At 41.7% G+C, this 25384-nt stretch overlaps 1 protein-coding gene across 1 annotated transcript in view; it reads right to left on the bottom strand.

Annotated features, from left to right (window-relative positions):
• Positions 1 to 262: 262 nt before the first annotated feature.
• The window catches only part of LOC140491389 (BICD family-like cargo adapter 1), a 33654-nt gene continuing 8532 nt past the window's right edge, over positions 263 to 25384 (bottom strand). The window contains exons 3-10 of the mRNA XM_072589498.1: positions 20323 to 20439; positions 19350 to 19496; positions 13463 to 13648; positions 13152 to 13310; positions 10711 to 10833; positions 7471 to 7601; positions 5727 to 5847; positions 263 to 1280 (exon numbers count right to left, since the gene is read on the bottom strand). Of these exons, the coding sequence (XP_072445599.1) occupies positions 1104 to 1280; positions 5727 to 5847; positions 7471 to 7601; positions 10711 to 10833; positions 13152 to 13310; positions 13463 to 13648; positions 19350 to 19496; positions 20323 to 20439 (1161 nt within the window). The 3' untranslated portion in view covers positions 263 to 1103. The remainder of the gene's footprint in view (positions 1281 to 5726; positions 5848 to 7470; positions 7602 to 10710; positions 10834 to 13151; positions 13311 to 13462; positions 13649 to 19349; positions 19497 to 20322; positions 20440 to 25384) is intronic.

Here is a 25384-nt window from a genome sequence, read left to right as displayed (position 1 = left end):
CCCTCCTCCCACCTTATCCAGGTTCCCAACCTTTCAACTCAGCACCGCCCTCTTTAACCTGTCCATCATCCATCCCCCCAATCTGCTCCACCCTATCACTTTCACCCCACCTTCGTGTGTCTGTGTGTGTGTATATCAGTGTGTGCACACACATACACACACACACACGGCCATTATTGTTAGTGGATATATATACACATACCTGAAACAATTATATTTATGTTTTTTCCCTATAATTTAAGAACTCAACAATCACATACTCTTGTGAAGTAATAAATAATATTTATTCAACAATGGCTGGATGATGCCACAAAAACTTGGAGAACCTGTGGAATAACTAAGGTTTTTTTTAATAGATTTTACACTTTCAATAAAAAGAAACAAAAAACTTTGTACACTGGAAATTAAAAAAAATACAGAAAAGGCTAAAAATGCAGGTAACAGTGTTGTTCTGTAAAAAGCCAGACAGATTAGTCTTTTGGGTAACAACTTTCCAGTATGACATTTAGGATTCTGATCAAGACCCAAAAATCTGAACTAATCTTTTCCATTTACAGATACTAATGGAACTTCTGTCCATCGGCAGTTTGTATTCTATTACTTTACAAATTTATTCTTTTAAAGAAACCTTCATTAATCACCAGTTATGGAAAAAAGCATTGACCACCTTGAGCTCCATGCAGCCTGTCATGAAGCTGGTAGATTTAGTATTACACTGTAAAATAAACGATTTTATATCTGTTCATGTCTTGACAATCCATCCACCTCCTCTTGATTTTTTTGCTTGTCTGCAGAATCTTGCAACATTGACATCTCGTCCTTTGCCTTTCTATGTTTTAGTTGATTTTTTTAAAATCAACTTTTTTTTTTCCAAACTAATTCTGCATCCAGTAGTCTACGCCTCTGGCTTCAGGCTTTTTCTTGATCAATACATGAAATTCAGTGGCATTTTCAATAGAAGAGTTTTGGAGATCGTCTGTGTCCCTGGAGGTTTGATACACTCTGTAGAGTAATTTCCCAGCCTATCAGCCACGCGGTTTTTCACTGTTTAGAAAAGGCTGACGAAGATTGTAGAGAGGAAAGGAGTCAGAGGCAACCACTGCTCACCTCTTAAACAATGAGAGGAAGCCTTTTCCTTCGGGAATCTGATTTCTATGGAGAAAGGAGTAGCGACGTTTGGAATCCCTGTAGTGGCTGTCATTTTGGGAGGAAGCATTCAAGGCCTGTTCGGTCTTCTGCTGGGTTTTGAGTTGTTGACTTATCACAAATTGCATGTCATCCTTTCAATAATACAACAGAAATTGAAACAGTAAATCATTTTGCTGATTAACTATTCGAACATAAGAACTAGGAGCAGTAGGAGGCCATCTGGTCCTTCGAGCCCACTCCGCCATTCAATAAGATCATGCCCGACCTCTTCATGGCCTCAGCTCCACTTACACACCCTCTTACCATAATCCTCAGTTACTTCATTGCTCGTTATCATAGCTTTAAAAGTATTGACTGAACTAAAGGCAACTACTTCACTGGGCAGGGAATTCCATAGGTTTACAACCCTCTGGGTGAAGAAGTCCCTTCAATTCAGTCCAAAATCTACCCCCCCAATTTTGAGGCTATGCCCTCTTGTCCTAGTTTCACCCACCAGTGGAAACATCCTCTCTACATCTATCTCATCTATTCCTTTCATCATTTTACATGTTTCTATAAGATCTCCCCTCATTTTTCCCAATTCCAACGAATAGAACCCTAGTCTACTCAGTGTCTCCTCATAAGCCAACCCCCTCAACTCTGGAATCAACTGAGTGAACCTCCTCTGCACCCCCTCTAGTGCCAGTACATCCTTTCTCAAGTAAGGAGACCAAAACTGCACACAGTACTCCAGGTGTGGCCTCACCAGCACCCTGTACAACTGCAGCATAACCTCTCTGTGTTTAAACTCAATCCCTTTAGCAATGAAGGACAAAATTCTATTTCACATCCTAATTACCTGTTGCACCTGCAAACCAACCTTCTGTGATTCATGCACAATGACATCCAGGTCCCTCTGCATAGCAGCATGCTGCAACCTTTTAACCATTCAAGTAATACTCCTTTTTACTGTTACTCCTATCAAAATGGATGACGTCGCATTGTATTCCATCTGCCAGACCTTTGCCCAAAGTATCTCTGTTCCTCTGCAAAGTTTCACAGTCCTCTACACACTTTGCTCTGCCATTCACCTTAGTGACATCTGCAAACTTTGACATACTACACCTGGTCCCTAGCTCCAAATATTTATATAAATTGTGAATAATGGTGGTCCCAACACTGATCCCTGAGGCATACCACTGGCACTCATTTATCTCCACTCATTGCTTCCTGTTAGTCAACCAATCCGCTATCCATGCTAATACTTTACCCATAGCATCATGCATCTTTATCTTATGCAGCACCCTTTCATGCTGTCAGTTCAAAAGATCAGTGAAGCTATTTTTAATTACCCCCATCTACCTATTTATTTCTCAATTTATCTGTCAATTGTTGCTTGATCAACTCAGTCACCAAATTATTTATTTAATCTATTAAATCGATCTTCCCATCAAGTTCCAATCCCATTTATCATTAAACATACGAACAGCAGAATGAAATGTGTAATCGCATTCAACTCAGCTCTTTAGTCATCTCCCCATTTAAGTAACACAATCAAATATAGTCATCCATATACAACCACAGAAAACCTTCCTAACAATAATTAGAGCTACACTGACAGTCAACATATCTTTCCTTTTGAGGAGTAGTTCTGGAACAGGAGTGACAAGAACTACATCTGTACATTGAGGCAGAGGTTGTAGCCTGATGATTTATGGAGCTATGTAGTACAATTGGTACTAGTTACATCAAAATAGTGCCAGTTATATAACCAGTCACGTTTATGTAACATGTGACTAGAATCACATATGCTGTTTCTCCATGATCTGAATAGCTATAATTAATGGTAAATCACAAATTCTTGGTGCATTCTCTGTTAACACAATACATATTACAGATAATTGGCAGTTTATTAATTATTTAGTCATACTTTCCTTTTTTTATTGTTCTTAATGCCGAGTGATCGAGACAAAGTCAAGTGGTGTTCTTTCTTCAAGGTCTGGATTGTTGGTTTGAAACTAAACCTTGGAGACTGAAGTTATGGTGCAGTTACAAAGGAAAATAAAGTTACCTGCATTTTACTAGCATTTAGTAGGGATTTGTCCTTGGTTGAACTTTCACTGTTGAAACCTGCTTTCCCTCTCGTCTCATTTTGTTTCATTGTCACTGTCCTAAAAAGGTGCTGTCTTTGTTCTCTGTGACTGTCTTGCACTGTGTTGCTTTGCTCAGTTTACATGCCTCTCATAACACTGCCTGCAGTCCTCTCCCAACATCATATGTGTCTAAGTTTTGTTCTTCCCACTCCCATTTTCCTTGTTGCTGGCCTTAATTTACCCATCGTCTCCAACTCAGTGCACTGAAATACAGTCTCTCTCTCTCATTTTCAATTCAACTCATCAGTTGCCAAAATATATCTCAGTTGTTATTCATACAATGTACTGCTCTATATGATTTGTATAATGTCCCCATGACATATTAAATATTTAAGATGGAATCATAACATGTTACAGCAAGAAACAGGCTATTCGGTCTACCAGTCTGAGTTGACATTTCTCTCCATGAGATATTGACGTCAATCGGTTGTGGGAATGTTCGCTGAGCTGGGAAGTTGATTTGTTGACATTTCACCCCCTGTCCAGGTGACATCTTTAGTGGTTTGGAGCCTCCTGTGAAGCGCTGCTGTACTGTCTCTTCTGGAAATTATTTGGTTCCATTCCTGCTGGTTCCAGTTGTTCATTGTAGTGGCCAGTCTATTGGGTCGAGGTCAATGCGCTTGCTGATGTAGTCTCTGGCTGAGTGCCATGCTTTTAGAAATTCTCTGGCTGTCCTCTGTTTAGCTTGTTCAACGATCGTTATGTTGTCCCAGTCGTATTAGTGGTCCTTGTCATCAGTGTGTGGGGCTACTAAGGACAGCTGGTTGTGGGGTTTAGTGGCTCGATGGTGTTCATGGATGCAGATTGCTAGTTGTCTGCCTATTTGCCCTATGTCAGATTTGACAAAGGGTCAGTTAGACTTGAAATGTCAGCTCTTTTCTCTTCTTACAGATGCTGCCAGACCTGCTGAGGATTATCCAGCATTTTCTCTTTTGGTTTCAGATTCCAGTATCCGCAGTCATTTGCTTTTATGGGTATTGGGACGTTTGTTCTGGTGAGTTGCTGTGTGAGCATGGATGCAGGTTTATGGGCTGTCATGATTCAGAGTGGTTGGAGAAGTCTGGCTGTCAGTTGAAACATCTTTATGTAAGGTAGCACGGCTAATGAGTTAGGTCATCGCATGTCCTCATTGTGATATTTGTCTGTTAGGCATCTGTGGCTGAAGTTGCGGGGATATTCGTTCTTAGCAAATACTCTAAAGGTTGTCTTCTTCTTTCCGTCATAGGTCAGGAGTGCTGCAGTATGTTGTAGCCATTTTCAAAAGGTTCCCAAATGTCAGCTTCTCATGTGTGTGTGTGTGTTTGTGTGGTTGATGTTGTAATTCAGGACCTGGTTGGCTTTCCTGAACACTTTTGTGGTGCACTCACTGTTCCGTGTTCTTTGTTAAATCACATCCAGGAATGGGAGTTACTGAGTACCATGCTTCTAGAAACTCTCTGGCTGTCCTATGTTTAGCTTGTCACATGATTATTGCGTTGTCCCAGCCAAATTTGTAGTCCTTGAAGTCTGTGTGTATGGCTACGAGGGATAGCTGGTCATGGCATTTTTAGGGGCTTGTTGGCATTCGTGGATGCGGAATGCTTGTAGTCTGTCTGTTTGCCCTATATTGTGTTTTGCATGGAATCCTGTAAATTACTTTAATCTTGCACATGATGGATATAGGGTTTTTGTCCTGGTGAGTTGTCGTCTGCACAAACACATTTAGAAAAAACAGGCAGACAACTAGCAATCCACATCCATGAACGCCAACTAGCCACTAAAAGCCACAACTAGCTGTCCCTAGTAGCCATGCACAGATTTCAAGGACCACAGATTCAACTGGGACAACACAATCATCATAGCACAAGCTAAACATAGGGCAGCCAGAGATAATCTAGAAGCATGGCACTCAGCGATCAACTCCATCAACAAGACTCAATATACTGGCCACTACAACAAACATCTGGAACTGGGAACTGGAAGCAGCAGGAACGGAACCAAATAAATTCCAGAAGACACAGTAAAGCAGCGCTTCACAAGAGGTTCCAAAGCACTGAAGATATCACCTAGACAGGGGTCTGCAAATCATCTTCCCAGCTCAGCGAACATACCCACAACCACAACAAACTGCACCCAAGATACAAATCTTTACACAAACCTTGAACTTAGATTGCTCTCCTGCTGACTTGTCACAACTTTTAATGTTCTTTCTTTTCAAGAAATTATTTTTAAAAGCATTCATAAACAGTCTTTCAAAGTTTGTGGCATAGAATACCACATCAAAACAGTCCTCTGTGTGGGAGAAAAAAATAATTTTCTAAACGCCCCTTTGAATTCCCTAATTATCTGACCTTGAATCTACTCCACTAACTCCTGGAAATTAACAATCAGTAGTTGCTTCATCACAACCCTACATGTCCTTGAATATTTCAATTAATTCACCCATTCCATTAGCTGCAGACGTACCTGCCAAGCTTCTAATTCCTGTGACAGACCCACTTTCTGTTGAATGGTCTCCAGAAGCTGGGAGTTCAATGATTTCATATCCATTTGACAGTTGAGGAGCTCTGCTTCCACTGCATTTTTTCTGTAAAAAGCATTAGCTATTATTTACCACTTTTTCCAGATTAACTGTTACACGTGCATTCATTCTGGTGTTCAATTAAACAGGCTTTTCCGTCTTTTCCCTTCCTATGTCAGGTGTGATCAAAAATCACACAACACCAGGTTATAGTGCCATAGGTTGCCCTCCAACCTGGTGTCGTGAGATTTTTTTTTAAATCTTGCCCAACCCAGTCCAACACTGACAACTCCACGTTATGTCAGATGTGGCTCAGTTGGTAACAGTCTTAACTGACAGCAATAAGGTTTACATATTCAAGTCCCATTGGACTTGGACACTTAGAACAAGGTTGACATTTGAATGCATTACTGGATCAGTGCTGTTTTTTTTTAAGCAAAAGATGTTAAACCAAGGTTTCAAACACATAGTACTATTCCAGACAGGCATAGGTGAGTTAGTCCGGATTTCATTGGCTGATATTTATCACTCCATCAAAATGACTAGAACAGATTGAACCATTATCATGGTGCTGCTTCTCATTGCTTGCTGTGTGTAAATTATCTGTTGTGTTTCCTCTGATGTAACAATGAATACACTTCACATTTAGGTAATTAATGTCACGTGATCGTGAGAAGGGATATATAGATAGAGTCCAAGACTTTCTTTTCATATAGGACTTGGTGCCACACCCAAACTCATTGGGTCAATACCAGCATAATGACTTAAAAATAGCACTAACAGACAAGGAAAACCATATAAATGTTCGTGCCAGAGCAGGGAAGGGCAAAGGCTGAATTAATCTCAGTTAACAACAGTAACATTTTAGGTTTATATAGTGCTGGCTGAGCTCACTGAGCTGGAAGATTCAAGCAAATCTACAACCAGAACCGCAACCTGAGCTACATATCTTTTCAAAACTCACTGATTTATATAGTCCCTTTCAAATAGTAAAATATTCAGTTATTTTACTTGAGCATTACTAAATACAATTTGACACCAAGCCATATGACGTCAGGTCTCCAAAAGCTTAACTGAAGAAGTTGTAAGTAGTATCCTAGAGGAAGAAAAGGAGGGGAAGCAAAGTGGAGAGATTTAGGGAGGGGTTGCCAGACCTTGGCCTCTTGTTAACTAAAGACATGGGGATAAACAGTAAAGTGAACAAATCAGGATTTCGCAGCAGGCACAGATAATTCAGGCATGCTGGACTGGAGAATTTTACAGAGATATGGAAGTATTTAAAAAATAACAAGAATTTTAAAATTGAGGCATTGCTCGAATATCAGCCAGTAAGCATAGAAGTGATAAGTGAAAGGGAGTTGATGCACTTTAGGACACAAGCAGTCAAGATTTCAATGATCTCAAGTTAACTGAAGGTGGAAGGCCAGCCAGGAGTGTTTGGAATAGTCAAGTCCAGAGGTTAAAAAAAAAGCATGGAAGAAGCTTTCAGCAACTAAATGAGCTGAGATGAGAAGTGTTGTGCATTGGGAAGTAAGCAGTGTTAGTGGTGACACCGACATGTGGTCAAAAGCACACCTGTATCAAATGCAACACACATTTAAGAACCATTCCCACTAATACCAAAGGTCATATAACAGCTAGAGACTAAACTAGTGGGGATAAGCAAATCAAAACAGGCCAATCACTTACTTCGTTATCGCAATGTCTCTCTCATGGATTGCTTGCAGGAAATGCCGATGACCAGAGTCATTCTCCAGGCTGCACCGCAGACTATCATTTTCCTTCCGGAGATTCACCAGATCTGTGTTTAGCACCTCCAGCTAGAGGATTCAATCATGCACACTGCTGAGTGAAAGCACAACCTGTAGTCTACCTGCATCAAGTCTCACCACATCCACCCCAAACCAAATAAGCTATGACCTGAAGTGTACACTGTGCCATCGATTAATGCAATGTCAATGCGACTCAGCTCAGCAGAAATGGAGATTGCTATTGAATACCAAAAAGGAACAAGCAGTTAGCTGGATGGATACATTAAATGGCTTTGTGGATAGGTAGTTCTCCTATTACATGTTCTAATGAAATCTCACTTAATAGAAGTAATGGGTCCCACGGGAAAAGTGAGGTTGGGGCAGACCAGCAAAAAAAAAATCACTCATGGTCAGCCAAAAATCACCCAAGAGTCGAACACAAAGTATAACACTTGCCTGAATGAAGGTTGAAATCATATTTATTTGTGAAACAAAAGTAAAAATAGAAGGATGCTAGGAGATTACAGGGTGACCTGGACAGGCTATGTGAGTGGACAGATGTATGGCAGATGCAGTTTAATGTGGATAAATTTGTGGTTATCCACATTGGTGGCAAGAACAGGAAGGCAGATTACTATCTAAATGGAGTCGTTAGGTAAAGGGACAGTACAACGAGATCTAGGTGTCCTTGTACATCAGGAGAAAGTGAGGACTGCAGATGCTGGAAATCAGAGCTGAAAATGTGTTGCTGGAAAAGTGCAGCAGGTCAGGCAGCATCCAAGGAACAGGAGAATCGACGTTTTGGGCATAAGCCCTTCCTCAGGAATTCCTGAAGAAGGGCTTATGCCCGAAACGTCAATTCTCCTGTTCCTTGGATGCTGCCTGACCTGCTGTGCTTTTCCAGCAACACATTTTCAGGTCCTTGTACATCAGTCAATGAAAGCAAGCATGCAGGTACAGCAGGCAGTGAAGAAGGCTAATAGCATGCTGGCCTTCATAACAAGAGGAATTGAGTATAGAAACAAAGAGGTTCTTCTGCAGCTGTACAGGGCCCTGGTGAGACTGCACTTGGAATATTGTGTGCAGTTTTGGTCTCCAAATTTGAGGAAAGACATTCTGGTTATTGAGGGAGTGCAGCGTAGGTTCACGAGGTCAATTCCTGGAAAGGCGGGACTATCTTATGTTGAAAGATTGGAGCGACTGGGTTTGTATACCCTTGATTCTGGATTAGTGGTGCTGGAAGAGCACAGCAGTTCAGGCAGCATCCAAGTAGCTTCGAAATCAACGTTTCAGGCAAAAGCTCTTCATCAGGAAGGGCTTTCCTGATGAAGAGCTTTTGCCCGAAACGTCGATTTCGAAGCTACTTGGATGCTGCCTGAACTGCTGTGCTCTTCCAGCACCACTAATCCAGAATCTGGTTTCCAGCATCTGCAGTCATTGTTTTTACCTTGTATACCATTGAGTTTAGAAGGCTGAGAGGGGATCTGATTGAGACGTAAAAGATTATTAAAGGATTGGTCCCTCTGGATTCAGGAAGCATGTTTCCGCTGATGGGTGAGTCCCGAACCAGAGGACACAGTTTAAAACTAAGAGGTAGGCTATTTAGAACAGAGTTGAGGAGAAACTTCTTCACCCAGAGAATGGTAGGTATGTGGAATGCTCTGCCCCAGAAGGCTGTGGAGACCAAGTCTCTGGATACTTTCAAGAAAGAGTTGGATAGAGCTCTTAAGGATAGTGGAATCAAGGAATATGGGGATAAGGCAGGAACAGGATACTGATTGAGGATGATCAGCCATGATCACAATGAATGGTGGTGCTGGGTCGAAAGGCAGAATGGCCTACTCCTGCACCTATTGTCTATAAATTTAACAGTGCGTTTAACAATGTAAGAAAGCTGCTGTCTGTCCAGCACCACTCACTGAAAGCTGCTGTGTTGGCAGCTGACATCGCACATGCGCAGAATGGCACAAAGTCCACTGGGGCACCATGCACGCGCAGGACAGGGTAGAGATTTCCGTGCAGATATTGGCACATGCGCAGAATGAAGAGTGCGAACCGATCCCAACTGGAATCAGGCTATTGTGAACGGAGGTAAGCGTTCTCAAAAATACCCTTCCCGAATGCTTCAGCGAAGTTATGGCCAAACCATGCTACCGAAACACGCGTTATCCCAGAACTCCCCTGTACTCTCAATCCAGCCCATGTTCAATGCACAAAACTAACACAATAACAAAGTTAGCAATCGAATGTGGATAGATTGGTGTGGACGATGATAACTAGTGGCAACGATACAAAAGTCCTTTTGTTTACCCACTCTCTGGATGTGGGCCTCTGACTGGGCCAGCATTTATTGTCCATCCCAAATTGCCCAGAGGGCAATTAACAATCAATCACATTGCTGTGGATCTGATCACATGTAGGCCAGACCAGTTAAACTGACAAATTCCCTTCCCTAAAAGACATTAGTGAAGTAGATGGGTTTTCCCAACAATCGACAATGGTTTTATGGTCAGCATTAGATACCTAATTCCAGATTTTTTTTATTGAATTCAAATTCCACCATCTACCATGGCGGGATTTGAACCCAGGTCCCCAGAACATTATTGGGGTTACTGGATTAATAGTCCAGCGATAATAGTCTTCTGATGTTAAACCATACTAATGAGCAATGTGATTGGAGGATTCATCTTTGTGCAATTTAGTAAAAAATTTGGGGTTTCAGGTAAAAAAAAATCAATTCTTTTACTGCAGAGTTCCAATTTCTTCAGAAGCAACCAGAGATATCCCAAGCAGTATCAGTGGAGTTCAGGTTTTCAACAGAGTAGTGAAATGAGATCAGAAAGCCTGGATGAGTTTGCTCTTCCCTTTCCCATCTATAAGTAGCTATAAATTCTGTGAGCATGATCTTAACCCCCACAATCACCTGATGAAGGAGTGGTGCTCTGAAAGCTAGTGCTTCCAAATAAACCTGTTGGACTATAACCTGGTGTTGTGTGATTTTCAACTTCATCCACCCCAGTCCAACACCAACTCCTCCAAGTCATGGCTTTCCCTTCTACACTGTCCAGGCGTTGACCCTTGGACTTTGCCAATTTTCAAACTACGTGAGCTGGTTCAGTTACACATTGAACAAGCAGCGAGCGTGTCTGTGATGCATGATGACCTCATGAAGCATTACCTGTCTCTGAAGCTCCTCAATCATCTGCTGCTTCTCTTCATTCATTGCCTGTTCCTGCCGGTTTAGCTGTCGCTCCCTCCTTAGCTCCTCCTCCAATTCTTTCTGACTGCTTTCTGAGAACACCTTATGCAAAAAAGATTGAAAATGGTGAAAGATGCATCTATCAGAAATAGCCCAAGGGCATCTGAGAATATTAGCCAACATGTACCCTGACATTAATTTCATATTTGCTACATTTATGCAAGCATTAGGTTTATAATCTCGGATATGAAAACTGTTGGATTGTCAACTACAATGGAGCCTGGTAAGCAGATCATCTGTACACTGACCAATCCTATTAGATTCATTTCAGCTACTCAACTGAATGACCAGCATTTTGGTTTTCTGACTCGTTGTTCTCCACACACTTAATCTTGACCTCAAGGATGCTGCTGGATGGGTGTAATTTTTAATGGTTATTTGACCTCCTTTAGCAAGTTTAGCTGTTGTTGGTTGAGCATATTCTCTGCTATTTTTGTTGCCCACGTGTCCCTAAAGAGGAAGCATGCATGGTCCACCAACATCCTTCAGGCAGAGAGAGAGAGAGTTGGGCGCCGTAGGCCTGCAGGGTGTTATTATCCCCTCCAACTCCAGTTCAATTTAGTCTCCTCCCTCTTTCCCGAACTTATTTTATTTTTAAAACAAAAGGTAAGAATTGCTTAACTTGTCAAACGGATGATTTGGTGATGGATGTCAATAAAAAGAAGCTTTCCCTGGATAATGGGGGTGGAACAGGGAATAATTCTGTCTTGAAGAAAGCATAGTGTGAGAGAAAGGGGGCAGAGGGCACTTATATGATAATGAAGAGAACTCTAAATCTAAATGTATCACATGCTCCCTTTCTTTCTACTAGGACATCACTGAAACCAGTATTTAGCTCTTTCACTGATACAGGCCAGTTATCATTTCACTCCCCTTTCTGAAACATCAGGGTAAAGGTGAAATGAGTGAACAACTTACAAATCTATCTGGTAGAGCTGTGGCTGAGACAATAGGACTTGCCATTTTTAAATGTAGATACCTCCCTCACAGGCACAACTGCAGGAGGAGGAGGAGGACTGGGAGGTTTTTAATGAAATAGTCTCCATTGCAGGCATCTAGTGTTATCATGAAATCCTAAATCCTATTTGGAACAATGAGGTGTGGATGTAAAGCTTCTTTTCCAATTCTCAACTTTACACCTCAAGTCTTCAGAAGAGTGACTGTGGTGTCAGCTGTGACTCAGCTGGTACAGAGTCAGAACGCTGCTGTTTCAAGCCCCAGGGCAGCACTGACTGAGTAGCTTCTGGTTGAAGGAACTAGTTTGAATGTAATGCTCAGCTGGAAGCTTGCAGTGCACACAGATTGGCTGCTGTATTTCATACATTACAATAGTGACTACATTTCAAAATTACTTAATTAGCTGTAAAGTACTTTGGGACATTGAGGTTTTAAAAGATGCTCTATCAAAGAACAAAGAATGATGCAGCACAGGAACAGACTCTTCAGCCTTCCAAGCCTTTGCCAACGCATTTTGCCCTTCTTACTAAAACTAATCTTCACTTACAGGATCGTATCCCTCTATTCTCTTCTTATTCATGTATTTGTCTAGGTGCTTCTTGAATGCCGCTATTGTGTCTGCTTCCGTCCCCTCCTCTGGCAGCACATTCCAGGAACTCACCACCCTTTGTGTGAAAAACTTGCCTCGTACATCTCTTAAACTTCCACCCGTCCCGCACCTTGAACCTTTGTTCCCTAGTAATTGACCCTTCCACCCTGGGAAAAAACTTCAAACTTTCCACTCCAACCATGCCGTTCACAATATTATAAACTTCTTTCAGGTTCTAGTGAAAACAAACCCATCTATCCAACCTTTCTTCATAGCTAAAGTCCTCATACCAGGCAACATCCTGGTAAACCTTTTCTGTACCCTTTTCAAAGCAGCCACATCCTTGTGGTAGTGTGGTGACCAGAGCTGTATGCAATATTCCAAGTGTGGCCTAACTAAAGCTCTATAAAGCTGCAGCATAATTTGTCTATTGTTATACTCAATGCCCCTTCCAAATTAGGCAAGGTAGTTAAAAAGGCCTATGATATGCTTATCTACCTGCACTGCCACCTTTCGTGATCTATGCACCTCCACACCCAGATTCCTCTGCATAGCAATACTCCTAAGGGTTCTATCAAAAATGTTTTTGCTGTAGAGAGACTGTTAATAGTTTCCTCTTCAAAAATCAAGGTTTCTAAAAATTCTCTTCCATTCAGTAAACAAAGAAATCTTTCATTCCCTCAGTAGCCCTTCAATTTAAAGTCCCATCCCAAAGGAAATACCAGTGTTCCACCTAGTGAGAAGCCTGCCCAACTTTTCCATTGTTCCATGCAGCTCTCCAGTGACGGCTGTATGAGTGTAAGAGTCTCCTTACCTGTGGAGCTGGGCCATGTGTTAGGCTGTGGACCTGCTCCTTGAGATGCGAAAGGGCTGCCTGCAGACTATGAAACTGACATCCAGTCAAACTGTCAGAGCACTTCGCACCACTCAAGGGGAGTAATTGCTGATGGATTTTCACAATATCATTCTTTACCTAGAGTAAGTCACAGAAAAATACACCAGACAAATCATTTAGAAACAGCAAGTTCAGCCAATCCCCTCCTGAGAGAAAGGGTCCTGTAAACTACAAAACTTAAAATACTACAATCTGCGAATGCAAATAGCCAATGTAGTAGTTCCCTATACCTGATCTTTCTCAGCCTCCCAAACCTGAGCCTCAGTCTCCAGATTGTGCTCAATTTCAGAGAGAAGGGAATCGTTGAGATTGGTGGATTCCTGCATCATCAGCTGCTCGTGCAGCTCCTGCACTTGGTTCTGTAGTTGGTGATTCAGGTCCTGGACTTGTCTGACATTCTCCTGTGCCAGGGTTAACTATTGAATGAAGAGAACAGCCACAATTAGAGAAAACTCACACTCTCAATAATATCTCTTACTGTTGTGAACGTATCCACATAACCCATAGGATTAAAGAGAAGAGATTGGAACAAGAGGTGGTTATCTGGTTAGTTAAGATAACTCTTCGGCAAAGCAACCAAAATGTTCTTCTCTTCCCCATCGTCTTCCAAACAAACCACCTTTCCTCCCCAAGTTACTGACTCTCTCTGGCAAACATTGTATGGATGACATCTTGGCCAAATAGCCATTCCTGATATTCAAGGCAAATAAGTATCACCATCCATTTCACAAAGAAATAGAATATAGGAACACAATTAGGTATTTGGCCCTTTGAGCCTGTTCTGACATTCACTATGGTAATGGCTGATCATCCAACATTCTGGCCCCACTTTCCCCCATTCTCCTTTGATCTCTTTAGTCCTAAAATCTTTATCTGCATCTTTTTTGAAAACCTTATGTTTTTACTCAACAGTCTCCTGTGGCTGTTAATTCCAGAGTCTCCAGCCCCTGAATAAATTCCTCATCATCTCTGTCCTAAAAGGCCTACTCATTATCCTTAGACTATGACCCCTTGTTCGGGACTCCTGGGTCATTGAGATCATCTTTCTGCATTTGCCCTGTTTAATCCTGTTAGAAACCTATATAATTCTATGAGATCCTCGTACCTCCACATTCTTTTAAACTCAAGTGAATACAGTCCGAACTGACTCAGTATCTCCCTACATGTCAGTCCTTCCATCTCAGGACTCAGTCTGGCAAACCCTTGTGGCACTCCCTCAATATCCAGACCACCCTCCCTCAGACAGGGAGACCAAATGTGTACACAATATTCTAGACGTGGTCTTACGTGCCCTGTAGAGCTGCGGTAAGCCGTCCTTTCTCCTGTACTCAAATCCTCTCAGTACAAAGACCAACATTTGTGTTTTCCAATGTCTGCTGCACCTGCATGCTTACTTCCAGCCACTGGTGTATAAGGACACCCAGGTCTTATAGCACCTCCCGTGCTCTCAACCTCTCTCTATTCAGACTTAAACATGTGCCTTGCTACCGAAATGGATGGCCCCACATTATAGTCTATCAGCCATGAATTTCCCCATTTACATAAGAATTAGGAGCAGGAGTAAGGCCATCTGGTGCTTCGAGCCCGCTCCGCCATTCAATGGGATCATGGCTGATCTCTTTGTGGCCTCAGCTCCACTTACCCGCCCTCCCACCATAACCCTTAATTCCTTCATTGTCCGAAAAAAAAAGAAAATCTATCTTAGCTTTAAAAACATTGACTGAACTAGTGTCAACTACTTCACTGGGCAGGGAATTCCACAGATTTCCAACCCTCTAGGCGAAGAAGTTCCTTCTCAACTCAGTCCTAAACCTGCTCCCCCTCACTCTGAGGCTATGCCCTCTTGTCCTAGTTTCACCTGCCAGTGGAAACATCCTCTCTACGTCTATCTTACCTATTCCCTTCATAACGTTACGTGTTTCTATAAGATCTCCCCTCATTCTTCCAAATTCGTATGAATATAATCCCAGACTACTCAGTGTCTCCACATAAGCCAACCCCCTCAATTCTGGAACCAACCGAGTGAACCTCCTCTGCACCCCTTCCAGTGCCAGTACATCCTTCCTCAAGTAAGGAGACCAAAACTGCACACAGTACTCCAGGTGCAACACCCTCTCTGTTTTTAAACTCAATCCCTTTAGCAATGAAGGACAAAATTCCATTTGCCTTCCTAATTATCTGTTGGGAGAGTGTGAGGACTGCAGATGCTGGAGATCAGAGTTGAAAAATATGGCGCTGGAAAAGCACAGCCGGTCAGGTAGCATCCGAGGAGCAGGAGAGTTGTTTATGTTCAAACGTCCATTCATCAGGAATGAGGAGTGATTACCCATTGTACCTACAGACCAACCTTCTGTGATTCATGCACAAGGACACCCAGGTCCCTCTGCATAGCAGCATACTTCAACTTTTTAACCATTCAAGTAGTAGTCCTTTTCACTGTTATTCCTACCAAAATGGATGATGTCACATTTATTAACATTGTATTCCACTTGCCAGACCTTTGCCCATCACTTAAATTATCTCCATTTCTCTGCAAAGTTTCACAGCCCTCTGTACACTTTGCTCTGCCACTCATCTTAGTCTCATCTGCAAACTTTGACACACTACACGTGGTCCCCAACTCCAAATCATCTCTGTAAATTGTGAATAATTGCCATCCCAACACTGCTCACTGAGGCACACCACTAGTTACTGTTTGCCAATCACAATAGCACTCATTTATCCCCACTCTTTGCTTCCTGTTAGTCAATAATCCTTGATCCATGTTAATACTTTACCCGTAACGCCATGCATCTTTATCTTATGCAGCAGCCTCTTGTGCAGCACCTTGTCGAAGAAAATCTTTTGGAAATCTAGGTACACCACATCTTCCTGGTCCCTGTTGTCCACCATGTTCATAATGTCTTCAAAGCATTCCAAAAGATCAATTAAGCATGGCCTATCCTCATGAACTCATGCTGCATCTGCCCAATGGGACAATTTCTATTTAGATATTTTGCTATTTCTTCCTTGATAATAGACTTGAGCATCTTCCCCACTACAGAAATTAAGCTAACTGGTCTGTAATTCCCCATCTTTTGTGTACCACCCTTTTTAAGCAGTGGCATCACATTTGCTGTTTTCTAATCTGGCGGGAGACATAAGTCTAAGGGTAGAAAAGTCTCCCACCATTTCTGTTACTACCCTGGGATGCATTCCATCAGGGCCAGGAGACTTCTCTAACCTTAGCTCCATTATCTGGCCCAACACTATCGCTTCCATGATAATGATTGTTTTCAGGTCCTTGCCTACCTTTGTCTCTTTGTCAATTACTGGCATATTATTCCTGTCCTCCACTGTGAAGACCCAACAAAATTCCTATTCAATGCCTCGGCCACTTCATCATATCCTATGAGTAGATGCACATTCTCATCCTCTAAATGACTTTACTTTAGCCACTTTTTTTTTACTCAACATGTCCAAATCACACTACTATAGATGAGATCATGCAAAGCCCAAACATTTATTCAACATCACATTTCAGTAGGCTAGATAATTACTAAGATCAGTCCAAATTAATTCTCTCTTCCTCAAGCCCAGGGGAACAAAACGTATAGTATAGAGTTCAGTTGTCAAGTACAAAGTGACACCAAACTTGGGGTTTTAGTATTACATTAGAATCTTTGCTCACAAACGAGCAAAGGTGAAGTTTATGAGAAGTAACCTTATTGATCATGGACTCTACCCCCTACTTAATCTCTTAAAATGCTGTTCTGTACAGATATTCCCCGATACCCAAGTGACTAAGCATTTTCCAGGACAAGAACTGTTGGGCCTGTGAAGCTTTTTAATATGTCATTTTTGCCCAATAATTTCCAGTCTAGTACTTCACTAGGAATTTACCCAGCTTTTATTTTGATTGCATTTATCAGCAGAGACAAAAACGCACATATACACAGAGACACAGACACAGACACAGACACGAACGTGCGCACACAGACACACACACACAGGCAGGCTGACGTGCGCACACACACTGACACTCACTCACTCACTCACAGGCTGACACAGTATTGCTGGCTACTACTAAATGAAAGAGAAAACCACGAGAGCTGGAAATTTGACATAAACAACAGAAAATAACCATTCACCTGTCAATTAAGTAGCAGCTTCATACCATCAGAAATAGCTGAACTGTTTCCTCACTTTTGAGTTCTACATGGCTGACTATTCCTGTTCACAGAAGCACTATGAAAAGCTGCCTAGAATGTGAATGAAAGCACTCAGTACAACAAAACCATCCCAAGAGCGGAAACTCTTGAAAGTGCTATTTCCTCTCTTGAGGATAAGCTCGATCTTACTGACTTTCAGCACCAGTGGAAAGCTGCCTGTGTTTGTTTGTAAAGTTCTATACCTCTACGTGTGTGCGTACATGTGTGGGAGTATGTGTGTGTGTGCGTGTGTGTGTGTATGTGTGTGTTTCAGAGAGGGAAATTTGAGGTTTAGGTTCCTCCATGTGGCAGGCTTGCACTTGCTTTTGTAAACTTGGCTATGATTGTACGTCCATTGTAAAACAAGCACAGTTGATCTTAATTCATTCATTCTGAAAACTGTCTCCCAGAACGTGTCTCTCATCACTGCATACAGTTATTCCTTCATTTTTTTTCATCTTTTTGCATTGTAAGACAAATCCTCAGCACAGTTTATCATAGTGTAAGATCTATCTGGGAGATTTCCTGCTACCACCCTCTTCCCCATAAGACCTGCTTTCTCTAGTAAGTAAAACATCTTGTGAAATGATGAGAGGAGGCTCTTGTCTTAAACAAAATGTAATTTAGACTCAAGGTCATAGTGTTGTACAACATGGAAACAATCCCTTCTGTCCAACTTGTCCAAGAACAATAAATTTACACCCTAAGGTCTCTTTGTCCAGCAACACTCCCGAGGCCCTTACCATTAACTCCTACCCTGATTTGCCTTCCCAAAATTCATCACCTTACATTTATTTAGATTAAACTCCATCTGCCTGTCCTCAGCCTATTGAGGCATCTGATCAAGGTTCCATTGTACTCAGAGACAACCTTCATTGTCCACTACGCCACCAATTTTGGTGTCATCTGCAAACTTAATAGCCAACCTTCTGTCTTCTGACACCTCACCTGTGGCTACTGATGACACATATCTCAGTAGTGGGCACTACAATCACTTCCTTAGCTACCCACAAAGTTCTGGGATACACATGATCAGGTCCTGAGGATTTATCCACCTATACGCTTTATCATCCAACTGTACAATTATGGACACTTTTCAAGATATCACTATCTATTTCTTCAAGTTCTCTAGCTTTCATATCCTTCTCCACAGTAAATACTGACATGAAACACTCATTTGGTATCTCAGCCACGCCCTGCAGTTCCACAGACAGCCTTGTCGATCTTTCCCTGTTACTCTTTTACATTTAATGTATTTGTAGAATCTCTTTGCCAAAGCTATCTCATGTGCCCTTTTTGCCCTCCTGATTTCCCTCTTGATATGGTCCTACTGCTCTTAAACTCCTCTGTCCCAGCTGTCCATACCTGTCATATGTTTTCTTCTTTTTTTTTGACCAGAGTTTCAATTTCTCTAATTATCCAGCATTCCTTACATCTACCAGCCTCGCCCTTTACACTAACAGGAACATACTGCCTCTGGACTCTCCTTATCACATTCCTTTAATCTCATTTTATAACATGATAGCAAATAGGTACAAGTTCCATTGGTGTAATAAGTATTGAGTGTGTGATCTTACTCCTTTGTGATTCAAAGCTGTCCCTCTGCCTGTGTCTGTGTGACATCATCATACTGTGCAATGCTGAGCTTACTCCTCAGGATCAACTCTGGCAGACTCTTACACCTTTATACAAGCTTGATCATCCACACTCCAAGTGTGAAGAATTTCCTGTTATTAGAATCAAAATGGTAAAGATAGAACAAGGAACCTTTATCTTAAAGTAACATTTAATTTGAAGAAAGAAACAGAAATCGCTGGTGAAATTCAGCAGGTCTGGCAGCATCTGTGGGAAGAAAGCGGAATTAACGTTTCGAGTCCAGTAACTCTTCATCAGGCCAGTTCAGATCAAGTCTAACATTAGATCTAACCTGCAGGAGCTGTTCAGTGTTCTTCTGTTGTAACTGTGAGAATTCTTCCTGCATGGAGTCAATGATGTTCTTTAGTGCCAAGTTCTCCTTCTGCACTGTGACTATCTGCTGCTCCAAGTTATATTTCTGCTCAGCCAACAGCTCTAGCTATTAAAAGAAGAGAAATTCGTTAACACTCCAACGTGTCCATCTTAAAAACATCTCCTTAAGGAGATAAATCCTGGCCAGTATGTGTGGCAAGATCATAAAAATGTTTATGGAAATTTCCTCTGGTCTGCATCTCCAAACTCAGAAACATCTCTAAAAATGAAAATCAGTAAAAAGATAAGTGACCAAGGAATTGGACTGCAGCTGGATTTTTGTTATCACCCTAAGTAGCCAACATTTGGAACTAGAGCTGACAGTCAGGCAAACACCAAATACTTGCAAAATCTGTACCTGTTGTTAAGAAAATGCTTTCAGCACTGTATGCAAGTACAGTTTCTCAGACAGCACTATTCTCAGTCCCCATATTTTAGGCAATAACCGTACCCAATTCCCAGGTCCCATAAAAAACCTTAATGTGAAGGGACCCAGTCAATATTACAGTAGAAGACGGTCCAGGCCCCAGTGAATACCAGCTATAGGAGACGGTGCAGGCCCCAGACCTCTATCTGTTGTATAGACAGTTAGTACATGAAAGGGTTAACTAACCTCAAAACAAAACCACCCACTATAAAGGACTGACTGTTTCTAGAAGGTGATGACTGGTTGTTCAGTTATCTTGAAATTGTACCAGAAAATTTCAGTGGCAGTAATGTGTGCTTACTCTGAACTATTGCAAAGATAACATCTTTTTATTTTTTGTAGTTTTGACTGTGGTCCAAAATGGAAAAGACTACATAGCTATCTCAGGCCTTAACTTCTCATCCATCTGGACTACAAGCCCAGCATTAATCTTTGGCGCAGATTCAAGTTCAAGTATCTTACCCACCTCAACATGAAGGCTCTGTGTCCTTGTTGCATTCTCATTCGCCAGAAAATCTTTGCCCATAAACCTCTCCCTTAGTGTTTTGATCTCATGGGCGAGGGCCTGCTCCACCTTTGCTGCCTGGAAGAAAGAAAATCAAATACTTCAGTTTGTACATTTATCACATCCATTCCTCCCTGACTAATTTTCCAAAAGCAACAAAACTTAATTTGCACACACAATTTTTTGAAAAGAGACTGAAATATATGATGAATGTTGTTCATTGCAGGTTTAGCCTTGGGTAGATGCTCCCAGCTCACATGTTCCACAATATACTCTTTGCTGTCTGTGTTTATCAATAAATACTATTAAAAGATAAAGGAATAGTGGCAAGGTTGGAGACTGAAGAATTGCATAAAGCTGGGCAATTGGCTTTTTATGAAGCAGTTAACAAAGGTAGTTTTACAGCTGTCAGACTGAGAAATTGCTCAGGGGCTCTGAAATTGGGGTTTCACCAAAATAACAAACAAACAAACAGTTTCATAGCTGACTTGGGAGGTCTAATATCAGGTTTCAGTGTAGCTGCAGAGGTATCCAGAGGTAGCAGTGATTGAAAAAAAAAATCACTGCCTGAAACTCCAGCAGAAGAGGACAACCTTTGGTTTTACAGCCTGATCAGTTAAATGTTTGATTTTGAGACTTTTACAAATCTTTTAAATCTTAATCTGGTAACTTTTTTCTGTAAATCTATAACAGTGAATAAGGTGAGGACTTTTTAAAATTCTGTTTATGCTGAGATCTATCTCTTGGTTGACATTTAAGGTTAAGGATTGGTATTAAGTTATCCCAGAGCAGTGCTTTTGAGCTGTAAGATTGCTAACACTGCGTTGTTGAGAAAAGTAATTTCTGGATCTGCAGATTCTTAAAGGGGCAGAAATGGCTTTTAGTAGGGTAATGTGCTCTTCCTGTCAGATCAGGGAGAATTTGAATGTTCCTGGACACTATGTTTGATTGAGAACCCTATTGCATTGCATGGATTGCTTGGAATGGCAGTTGGAGGAGTTTACAAAAACAAGGAGGTGTGATGAATGGCAGTTTCAGGAAGGTGTAGATACTGCATACACAATTACGTAAATGGCTGACCAATAGGAATGTTAGGCAAGTTAACCAGGCAGTGCAGAACTCTCCTATATGCAGTTTTGGATACTATGGAGGTGGGGGGAAAATCAACCTCTCAGAGGTATGTAGCACTGAGAGCCAGGTTTCTGGTACTGAGACTGGCTCTAATGTAATGAGGGATGTGTCAGACTCCAAGCCATCAACTGTGATAGAGGACTCTCTAATCTGGGGCACAGGCAGATGTTTCTGAGGCCATCAGCGAGGCATCAGGATGGTGTGTTGTCTCCCTGGTGCCAGGGTTAAGGAAATCTCGGAGAGGGTAGAGAATATTCTGAAAGAGGAGAGTGACCATCAAGAGATCCTTGTACATGTTGGTATCAATGACATAAGAAAAATGGACAAGGTCCTGAAAAGAAATTATAGAAAATTAGGCAGGAGGTTAAAAAGCAAATCTTCAAGGATTGTAATATCTGGATTACTCCCAGTGCCTAGTGTTAGTGAGAGTAGGTATAGGAGGATACAGCAGATGAATGTGTGGCTAAGGGACTAGTGCAAGGGGTTTGGATTCACATTTTTAGACCGTTGGGATTTCTTCAGAGATACAAATGACCTGTACACGAAAGACATCTTCCACTTGAATTGGAAGAGGACATTATCCTTACAGGGAAATTTGCTCGTGCTATTTGGGAGACTTTAAACTAGTGGGAGGGTGGAGGGGAACCAAAGTGATAGTGAGAAAAGGCCAAGGCTGGTACTATAAATAAGGGGAGCAAGCCAAATAGTCAAGGCAGGCAAGAGCTTGGCAGAGAACAAGATAAGACTGATTAATTAAACTGCATTTACTTCAATGCAAGTGGTCTGACAGGTAAGGCAATTGAAAACATGGGACTGGGATATCATAGCTATGACAGAAATGTCACACAGGGATAGACAGGACTGGTCACTTAATGTTCCGGGGTATACATGCCATTGGAAGGATAAAAGGGGAGGCAGGAGTGGAGGGGGAATGGCAATTTTGGTTAGGGATTACAGTAGGGTTGTACTTAGGGAGGATATTCCTAGGAGATTGTCCAGTGAAATTATACGGGTGGAATTGGGAAGTACAAAAGGGATGATCACATTGTCGGGATTGAAATATAGGCCTTCCAATAGTCAGTGGGAAATTGAGAAGCAAATATATAAGGAAATCTCAGATATCTTTAAGAATAATAGGGTTATAATGATAGGGAATTTTAACTTTCAAAACATAGACTCGGTCTGCCATGGTGTTAAGGGCTTGGATGGGGTGGAATTTGTTAAGTGTGAACAAGAAAGCTTTCCTCATTCAACATGCAGGAGGTACCTGCTAGAGAAGAAGCAAAACTTGACCTTCTGTTGGGAAATAAGGCATGACAAGTGTCAGTGAGGGAGCACTATGGGGCAATTGATGATAATGCTATTAGTTTTAAAATAGTTATGGAAACATTTAGAAATGATCACAAAAGTTAAAAAGTTCTAAATTGGAGTAAGGCAAGTTTTGATTGCATAAGAAGGAACTTATGCAATCAAAGAGACCTTGGGTTGAAAGTGACTTCGGGTTGAAAGTGGAGTCACAGGTAGATAGTGCAGTGAAGGCAGCATTTGGCACACTTGGCTCCATTGGTCAGAAATTGAGTATAGGAGATGGGAGGTCATGTTGAGGTTGTACCATTTTTGGAATACTGCATTCAATTCTGGTCACCCTGCTACAGGAAAAGTGTTGTTTAAACTTGAGAGGCTGCAGAAAAGATTTACAAGGATATTGCTGGGACTGGAGGGTTTGAGCTATAGGGAGAGGCTGAATAGGCTGGGGCAGTTTTCCCTGGAGCGTCAGAGGCTGAGGGATGACCTTATAGAGGTTTATAAAATCATGGGGGCATGGATAGGGTAAATAAACAAAGTATTTTCCCTGGGGCGGAGGAGTCCAAAACTAGAGGGCATAGGTTTAGAGTGAGGGGAGAAAGATTTGAAGAGGACCTGAAGGGCAACTTCTTTGTCCAGAGTGTCGTGCGGGTATGGAATGAACTGCCACAAGTAGTGGCGGAGGTTGGCACAATTACACATTTAAAAGGCATCTGAATGAACAGGAAGGGTTTAGAGGGATTCAGACCAAATGCTGCAAATGGGACTAGGTCAGATCGGGATGCCTGATTGACAAGGATGAGTTGGACTGAAGGATCTGTTTTCATGCTGTATGACTCTAATAGAGTTGCTTGATGACTGGGTATGTAACAGCATTGCCTTGTGTAACATTGGGACATGAAGCTTGTTGATGCCATGGCCAACTTCTAACCTGCACGGAGTTAAATGATTTCAGTTGGAGCAGTAAGTGAAGTACCTCAGTAAGCTCAGTATCCCTGGGGTAGGAAATATTAAAACTCAACCAGCATGTTTGCACTGCAATACCAAATCAATTTTTTTTAAAAAAAATTGGGAATAGGGCCTTTGGTTCAGTCAGATATGGACTAGAATGGAGTGTGGTGCTAGGAAAACACAGCGGGTCATGCAGCATCCAAGAAGCGGGAAAAATCGACATTTTGGGCAAAAGCCCTTCATCAGGAAGCCCTTCTTGATGAAGGGCTTTTGCCCAAAACATCGATTCTTCTGCTCCTCGGATGCCGTCTGACCTGCTGTGCTTTTCCAGCATCAGACTCTCGACTCTGATCTCCAGCATCTGCAGTGCTCACTTGGTTTCAGCTATGGACTCGGTATATTTCAGCTGTGCATTCTGGCCTGTTGACTCTTGCGATGAAGAAACTCAAATGGATAAGGCCCTGGGGATGCATCAGCAGAACCAAATCTCAGCATGAATCAGCACATTCTAGAAGATTAAAAAGACAATTGGAATAAAAAGAAGCAACCAAACAGACATCATATACAGTGACCAAACAGGTTATGAAAGCAATTACAAAACAGAACACGATATAATGGCTGAACAGAGAACACCACTTTTCCTATGCTGCTGGATAATATTCCCACAATATCTCAAGTACCCCACATTATTTATCACCCCAGGTAGTATCCCCATTTCATGACCTGCCAAAAAAGTTTCTGCTGTTCTTACATTCTTTTTTAATTCTTTGTATATCCCAATACAGAAAACAAAACACCCAACATCACCAATTTCATCTTGGCATAAGAACATTGATGTTATCTCGGTCATTCTGTCTGGTACTGAGCAGATGCAAAAATGATGTGGTTTTGGGTAAACAGGACAGAAAAACCTTATGATTTGTGTGAATGGACAGCCACGGTGTCTGCTTAAAACTGGCTGAGCCAGTGTCAATGAAAACACACCCAACAAGATCAGCACCAAGAAAAAAAGTAAACTCCAAAATTTTTCATTATAATCCAGTCTATCCTGATTAGCAATTTTCCTTCAACACATGACGTTATTGTCATTCAGCCCATCTTCTGTATCTGCAGCAAGGATCATCAGCTGTGCCTATATTGATATGATATGCACGTACAAAGCAATGCCTACATCACCCTCTACCAATACCTGACCTAGCCCCACAACCCTAAACATACCTACCCCTACATCACACCTCTACAGCTATCTGTCCTTAAACTACACCTCTACAGCTATCTGTCCCCAAAACCTCACCTTGACATGAAAGTGTTCCTACATTATATCTCCACAGATACCTGCCCCCATGCCATATCTCCAGATGTACCTTTGACTGGTACATGCTGTTTAATACAATCTACTAGTCATAGGAATGTCTAATCCACACACACAGCATCACATCAGCAATGAAATTCATAAACTACATTACTCATGTGTGGTAGACAGAACATCTTTCTGAATTGGCCGCAACATTCTGTTTGTAAAGATAACATTCACGTAGCTATTGAACTCTAATAATGTGACCTGTCCAGTTTCACCTTTTGCTAAAAATTTCGAGATGCCTTATTCTGGGGTAAACAAAAGTAAACTAGGCACTTT

The sequence above is a fragment of the Chiloscyllium punctatum genome, chromosome 19, assembly GCF_047496795.1.
Source record: "Chiloscyllium punctatum isolate Juve2018m chromosome 19, sChiPun1.3, whole genome shotgun sequence".
NCBI lineage: Eukaryota > Metazoa > Chordata > Chondrichthyes > Orectolobiformes > Hemiscylliidae > Chiloscyllium > Chiloscyllium punctatum.
This window is presented reverse-complemented; position numbering and strand designations above follow the sequence as displayed.